The 7,872-nt window shown below is 49.8% G+C and overlaps 1 protein-coding gene across 1 annotated transcript; it reads right to left on the reverse strand.

The window, feature by feature from the left end:
* Positions 1-3,861: 3,861 nt before the first annotated feature.
* On the reverse strand, positions 3,862-7,113 carry LOC123396161. Its single transcript, XM_045091210.1, has one exon. It carries the CDS (start codon positions 6,744-6,746, stop codon positions 4,014-4,016), a length of 2,733 nt encoding a protein of 910 aa, XP_044947145.1. The 5' UTR covers positions 6,747-7,113; the 3' UTR covers positions 3,862-4,013.
* Between the last annotated feature and the right edge of the window lie 759 nt (positions 7,114-7,872).

Raw genomic sequence — 7,872 nt, forward strand, 5'->3', positions numbered from 1 at the left:
AAAATGAGAGGAAGAACGAAGAAGAACACGAAGAACTCCAAGATCTAGATCCAAGGGGTTCCCCTCACCTAGAAGAGAAAGTGATTGGTGGAAATGTGGATCTAGATCCCCTCTCTCTTTTCCCTCAAGAACTGGCAAGAATCATTGGAGGAATTGAGAGTGAGCAAGCTCGAAGAAGGTCAGCAATGGGGGAAGAACATGAGCTCAAAAAGGATGGGGTTCAATGGGTAAGAAGAACCCCTTTTATAGGAAGGAAAAAATCCAACTGTTACCCCCCTCAGCCCGCACATGAGCGGTACTACCGCTGGGGCAGAGGGAAGCAGTCAACGAGGGAGGCAAAGGTCGGTAGAACAGCCGAAGCGGTACTACCGATCATAAGAGGTAGTACCACCTCCTATATCCACTCAGGACATGCTGCAGACCTGTCCCAAAAATGCCAAGTGGTTCTGGTGCGGTAGTAACGCTGCGGTACTACCGCTTGCTGGGTGGTACTACCGCCCTGCACTACCGCTCGAGAAACCGCTCGGTTCGACACGAAAAGTGTTGACACCCAGCGCGCAGCGGCACAGGCCAACGAAACTAGCTAGAGCAATTCTGCTCGAGAGCAGTAGTACTGCTGCCATGGCAGTACTACCGACCATAAGAGGTAGTACCCCTCCAGGGAGCGGTACTACCGCTTGGATCTTTCCAGGCAGGGCTCGGGTAACACATGAAAAGCAAGAATACGAGAAGTGTCATATCTCTCGCATACGAGCTCCGAATTAAGAAAACTCAAGCTTGTTGGATTCAGGACGACAAGAGCTATCCAACAGCGATATAAAATGCCAATGATATAGAGATGTGAAACCTCTATGAGTGAAGAACCGGCAAAAAGTCCAACATCGAAAACATCATAGAAGATGCATATGGATTCTGTTTTTGATGAATTCGAGCTTGTCATAACGATGACCAAGCTCTAAAAACTCACAAAGAGAAACAACAAACAAGAACCAAGAAAGATGATGCAAGGATGCAAATGGTTTGAGCTCCCAATGAACGATACTATCAAGCTACTAACTTGAGAGCCCCCCTTGATAGTACGACAATCTATCCTTTAACCCAGTCCCCCAACTACCACCATGAGACCGATGAAATATAAAACATATCAAGGGCAATCCTATACCTTACACATAGTTCACTTGAGCTTGATGATGACGATCATGACTTCCTCAAGATGGACCACCTTTCTTGATTATGTTGGCTCGATGAAGACTAACTGATTGCTCCCCCATACTCACTATGGGTGAGCGACTCTTCAACACATCTTCACAAGTCCATTGCCACCACAATGGACGACAAGCGTCAAGCATGATATATTCGTGATGCTCCACTTGAACTTGCACGCCACAATCTTGATGACGATCACCACTTGATGTCATCCTCCATGGGTTGTATGAGATCTTCCTCTAGACGCAAGCCCATGGAAACACACCTAACCCCACACAGAACTCTGACGAAGACCATGGGTTACTACACAAAGTATAATGGACAATGCTTACCATACCATGGGATCACTTGATCCCTCTCGGTACATCTTGCACGCGATGTGTGTTGATCAACTTGATTCATTCTTTGACTTAGTCTTGACCAACCTTTTGTCTTTATGACCAATCTTTGGAGAAAACCTTGAATACCACCTTGGTCATCATATAAACTCCTTGAAACCAACATATGGACTTCAAGAAAATGCCTATGGACAAATCCTTTGAATATAACTCAAGGCAACCATTAGTCCATAGGGATTGTCATCCATTACCAAAACCACATATGGAGAAACATGCTCTAACAGGAAGATATGTGGCTAACTTGGTAAATCGTCTCGTGGCTTCCTTGTTGTCGAAAACTTCCTTCGGGGTTTTGAAGAAAGGGATCCCCTTTCTTGGTGGAGAGGGACACGAGCCTCCTCTTGGTTTGCAAGTGCACAAGGCTATTGCAATTCATGATAAGTAGAGTATGTTGATACCATAGGGAGCAATTATGCAAGCAACTACCAACGCCGTAACTACCTCGCCAGTCACGTGGCTACGTTCACACTCATAGCATTATTTGGAAATAGTTTATTTCGTTGATTCCTAACGAAACAATAATAAAGGTGGTTTTATCTAAACAAGTAAGCGAAGGTAAAAAATGTAAAGTAAATAAAAAAATGTGACACTTCAGTAATGGAGGTACTCTCAGAGGGGGGGGGGGGAGTCGGAATCCTAACCGTAGTACGACCTACGTAACAATATGCGCAAGCATTGTTCTAGGTTCATGTAGGTACAAAATACATTCTACTCGGGGTGGATTTCGTGGCACACAAGCATAGTTCTAGAATCGTGCTCTCTACATTTAATATGTAATAGATTAGCCATCACAAACCATTCAGCATGGGTGGTGAACTATCTAAAAAAAAGCATCTGAAGCTCCTTTTCACCCGAATTAATCATTTGAAGCTCACAAACTTGCGCTTTAGATCACAAAATAAATGTCAAGAAATTGATTTTGAATCCCAACAAAAGTTGAAAAAATATTGGGAGAATAGAAGTCGGAACAAGTATCCCACATATACTTCCCCGCCCAAGTTTATTGGACCTCCTCAAATTTAGGGTCACACTTGACCATAAATTTAGCTAATACCCAAATATGAATTATATGTTATAAAGGTTGCAACATGGTGCTATTCTTTGAAATACGAATCTCGTCCTAAAGGAGTTATATTTTATTTGTCATATAGATGATTCAAAGTTTAACCCAGAATATGAGGATGCCTAATAAACCTGGACATAAATCCTAGTGCCACATTTGGGATCACTAACTACTGAGGAGAACAGAAGTCCGAAACAATTACAAGTAGGGAAACGTTTCTGGCTGGCGCGCCGGCCAAACCGTTCGGCCAGCCACACGCGACCTGCGTTGAGCGTTGATTAGGCATGTAACTTTTTTTCCATCTAAATTGTTGCAACCAGCATTTATATTTGCTATAAGCGTTTTTATTTGCTACATTTGTTCAGTAAAAAAGTTGCATATACGTTTGGTTGCAACTTCATTTCATCGGATTTTTCGTTACAATCGGTGTTTTTTACCTTTGCTACAACCGTGTTAATTTTTCCTACAACCAACATCTTTTTTTGCTGCAACCGTTCAGTAAAAAAGTTGCATCCACGTTCACGTAGATATTTTCTACAACCGGAGTTTAACTTTTGCTACCACGCACCATCAACTTGGTTTTTTTACTACGATCACGTTGATATTTTTCTTGCTATAATTTTTCTTTTGCAACCGTTGACGAAAATTACTGCATCGCGCCGAAATTTTGCTGCATCGGGAAAAAAAAATGTTACATGAAGATCTAACGGTGTGGACGCGCGACGGTTGACGGATCGTGGGACCCGCGCGCGGCGGGCCGAAAGTTTCGACCGGCGCGCCGGCGCAGAGCACTGGCCTTACAAGTACTACTGTACAGAAACAAGGTCCTGCTACCTCCGAGTTTATTAGTGGGCGTTGTATTTCGGGTCAAAGTTTGACCATATATTTGACTAACGAATTGTTAATATATGTCATAAAAACATATTCTTTGATTCATATTTGAATGTAATTTTCGATGATATTGTTTTTGCTATGTAAAACTATTTTTTGTTAGTTAAAGTTGTCATCAAAATATGATTCAAAACACGAAAGAGACAAGTAAATCCTGATAGAGATACTTGGATCTCAACGGAAGCTCAGGGTTTGCCAACAAAAGAAAACGGAAGCTCACAAACTACAGAGAGAACAGAAGTCCTAAACAAGTACTCCCTACTATGAAAAAGACAAGGTCTTACCACATTTGGGATCCCGATGAAAGTTACGAGAGAGAAGCAAAAGTCCTAAAGCAATTATGCTACAAACAAAGTCCTACTGCCACATTTGGGATCCATGGGGGCAGGGCAGGCTACCCTACAATTCTATACTCTACTACTGTACAAATCATTTTGTTTCGACATAGACGGTTTCTACATATCATACACGGAAAAGCACCGTGTGACTTGCTCCGACAGCTTATTCATGGCGCCTCTCAGTCGCCGCGCTATGCCGATGGATGCCACAACGAGCACAACAATGTACGCAGAGACCCCGACGACCAGCGCCAAGACATACGCTGACGTCCTTACCCTCCTGCAGCTGCCAGCGGCGTACGCACCCATGAGTCCAAATAGGTCCAGCATCATGGCAGCGTGCAGCGCCAAGAGCGCCGGCGGGGTGTCGCTCACCCTCTTGATCAGGAGGAGGACCATGATCACCAGGGACGCCATGAAGGACGTCGCGTTGCAGTAGAAGAAGGCCTTGTACCGGCGCGGGTAGTTGCTCGTGAGAACCGGATCGCCGGCGATGTGGCCGGTCAAGACGCCGTCGCCCCAGAGGCCGCCCGGCGGGCTCATTGCGGCCTGGTACGTGACGGCCGCGGCAAGCGCGGCGAGCAGCAGCAGGTATTTGGGAAGCTTCTCGTCCCAGAGATCACGCGCCCTTCTGGCAGCGACGGGCGTGCCATGCCGCCCGTCGGCTCCGGCTTGGTCTTCAACTGCTCCGAGCTTTGACAGGAGCCTCTTGGCAAGACCTCGCGCCGTCTCCGACAAGACCAGCGTGACCTGGAGAACGATGCAGAGTAGAACTGCGAATATCAGAACGAGGACGTAGATCGAGGTCGACACCTTCCGGCAGCTCCCGGCGGCGAAGGCGCCCATGAGGCCGACAAGGTCGAGGATCACGCACACCCGCAGTGCGTGAGACCGTATCCCTCCCTCCGAGAGCTTCCTGTTCACCAGCAGCATGATGACGGCCAGGGACGCGACGAAGGCCGTCGCGTTGCAGTAGAAGAAGGCCACGTAGCGGCGCGGGTAGTTGTCGTTGAGCACTGGGTCGCCGGCGACACGGCCGAGCTTGCTCTCTTGCCAGAAGCCGCCCGGCGGGCTCATGCCGGCTTGGTAGGTGAGGCTCGCCGCAAGGATTGCAAGAAGCAGCAGAAGCTTGCGCCTCTTCTCCAGTGCTCGCTCGATGTCCGCCGCCTCCTGTTCCCCATTCTCGGGGTGCTCGAGCACCTCCTTGAGCCAGCTGGGTGCGCATAGTTCCATCTTCTCACTCAACTTTTGGCTCCATGCCGGGCGAGCCGGCCACACTTCTAACATGAAGACCACGACATGGATGCCGACGTAGAGGAACACGGGAACGACGAGAAGGGAGACGTACACGGATTTGGACACTTGCCGGCAGCTCCCGGCGGCGTAGGCGCCGATGAGGCCAAACAGGTCCAGGATCATGGCGATCTGCAACGCGCAGTACTTGATCCCCTGGGTGCTGAGTATGTTGCTCAGAAGGAGTATGAGGATGACCAGCGACGCGACGAAGGCGGTGGCGTTGCAGTAGAAGAAGGCCAGGTATCGCCGGGGATACGTGATGTGGAGGATCGGGTCGCCGGCGAGGTAGTGGTGGCGACCGTGGGCGGCGGCATCGGCTTGCCAGAAGCCGCCCGGTGGGTTCAGTCCGGTTTGGTATGTGACGCTCGCCGCAAGAATCCCGAGCAGCAGCAGATACATCCGCGACTTCCTGAGAATCTGGTACGCGTCGTCATCGCCGTGCTCGGATGCTCTGCTTTGCTGCTGCTGCTGCTGATTTTGCTGCTCCAATCTCTCAAATTTGTTGAGGTACCTTTCAAGTGCTTGTTGCACATCGTGGATCAAATTCTCCACGGGTTTGCACAAGAAGACGAGCGCCTGAATGGCGATGTAGAAGAGAACGGCGGCCGCCAGCGCGACGACGTACATGGAGGTCTTGAGGCTCCTGCAGCTCCCGGAGGCGAAGGCGCCCATGAGCCCCACCATGGCCGCGCCGGTGCACACCCAGAGTGCGCATGACCGGAACCCGTGCTGCGTCACGGTGTTGCTCATGAGCAGCATGACGACGACCAGCGACGCGACGAACGCGGTGGTGTTGGAGTAGAAGAAGACCATGAAGCGGGACGGGTGGTGGACGCGGAGCATGGGGTCACCGGCGAGGTGGTCGCTGCCCTGGCTGCCCGGCCAGAACCCGCCCGGCGTGCTGACACCGGCCTGGTACGTGACGGTCGCCGCCAGCGTCGCGAAGATGAGCAGGTACTTGCGCGCGCGGTCCACTCTGTCGGCCGGCGTGACTTCGTGGCCGCGCGCTGTCGGGGCGAAGAGCACGAAGACGAGGACGTGGGCGGAGACGTAGCAGGCAACCAAGGCGACGAGAACGAAGACGTAGGCGGACATGGCCACGTCCCTGCAGCTGCCCGCGGCGTAGGCCCCCATGAGACCGAACTGGTCGAGCAGCATGGCGGCCTGGAGCGCGCGCAGCCACCGCCGGCGGTGGCAGAGCGAGCGGACGAGCAGGAGGTTGACGATGACGAGGGAGGCGACGAAGGCGGTGGCGTTGCAGTAGAAGAAAGCCTTGTATCGGCGCGGGTAGGTGACGAGGAGCACCGGGTCGCCGGCGAGACGCGCTCCTCCGTCGGCGTCGGCGTCGTCGTCGGACCAGAACCCGCCTGGTGGACTCAGCCCCGCGGAGTAGGTGACGGAGACCGCAAGCGTGGCAAGGAGCAGCACGTACTTGCGCAACTCCCAGAGGAGCTCCGCCTCCGCGGTGGCACTGTCGACGCCGATGCCGGATGGTGGAACGGTGGGTGCCATAGCTATCCTCTCGAGGCTAAGGCCAACAGCAGCCGGCGCCATCGCCGGCTCCCGGCGTCTAGAAGTTGGGAGCTCGTGGACGGAGAGAGACAGACGCTCGCTCTCGCTTGTTGCCAAGCTCCGAATCTGAGCAGCTCAGCGGCAAACTGGGGGTGGTTTTATCGAGATTCGAGAGCGATGGTCGTGGTCGCGAGGAATGTTCTTGGAAGATCGTGAGGGGATCGTGGAGATGTCAATGTCATGCCAATTTCGCAGGAGCGAGGACGCGGTGAGCAAGAAGTTCTTGTCTTGTCACGGGAGCGGAGGACGGTGAGTGCGAAGCTATTGACCGCGGTGGCATTGGCACACTGGTGACCTTCGGCGGCATCGAAAATCTACGGAAACCCCCCAAAATCGACGCGTACACCAACTTTCTCCCAAGAGTAACTTTAAAGGGCGATCAAAAGCACCTGTTTGATCCGCGTTTTATCTGTTTATATATATAAATCGGCATACCTATTTTGTTTTTTATTTGAATCAGCATGACCCAATGTGTTGATCATTTTTGTCCGTACGACAGAAATCCGATCATTTTTTATTCCTTTGTCGAGAACCACATAAAATTTAATTCTAAATTAATAAATATTCAATACAAACATTGCATAGTTCAAAAACTACATAAATATTTCATAGTTTAACATTAAATTGTCTCAAATACATTTAAAAGAAAAGATTGTTGATACATCTATTGATTGCTGACATGAATTCACATATATTTAACCAAATTATTTTGCAGCTGCACGTGATTTCTCAATCACACATCTTATGATGAAATTTAAGGAACTGTGCAAATGTTGCCGCTCCTTCATACTCAGGCACAATACTGTCATCCTAAAACTGAAACCCTTGATCTCAAAGACATTATGGACGCTCATCCTCTACGATCATGTTGTGCATGATCACATAAGTTGTCATCACCTCCCACAACTTTTTGGTACTTCAAGTTCTAGCAGGATACCGAATGATGCCCTATCAAAATTGAAGAATGCCAAAGGCACGCTATACATCTTTTCTAACACTCTTTTGCTCTTGGACAAATCTCTTTCTATTCTCTCCTACATGGTTAGAGATTGTCTTCACAAGAGTAGACCACTATGGATAGATACCGTCACCTAGATAGTATCCATTG

Source organism: Hordeum vulgare, chromosome 5H (genome assembly GCF_904849725.1).
Source record: "Hordeum vulgare subsp. vulgare chromosome 5H, MorexV3_pseudomolecules_assembly, whole genome shotgun sequence".
Lineage (NCBI taxonomy): Eukaryota > Viridiplantae > Streptophyta > Magnoliopsida > Poales > Poaceae > Hordeum > Hordeum vulgare.

Bases quoted from the DNA above. Each gene is read 5' to 3' on its own strand.
- LOC123396161 (XM_045091210.1), bottom strand. From the start codon at position 6,746: ATGGCGCCGGCTGCTGTTGGCCTTAGCCTCGAGAGGATAGCTATGGCA.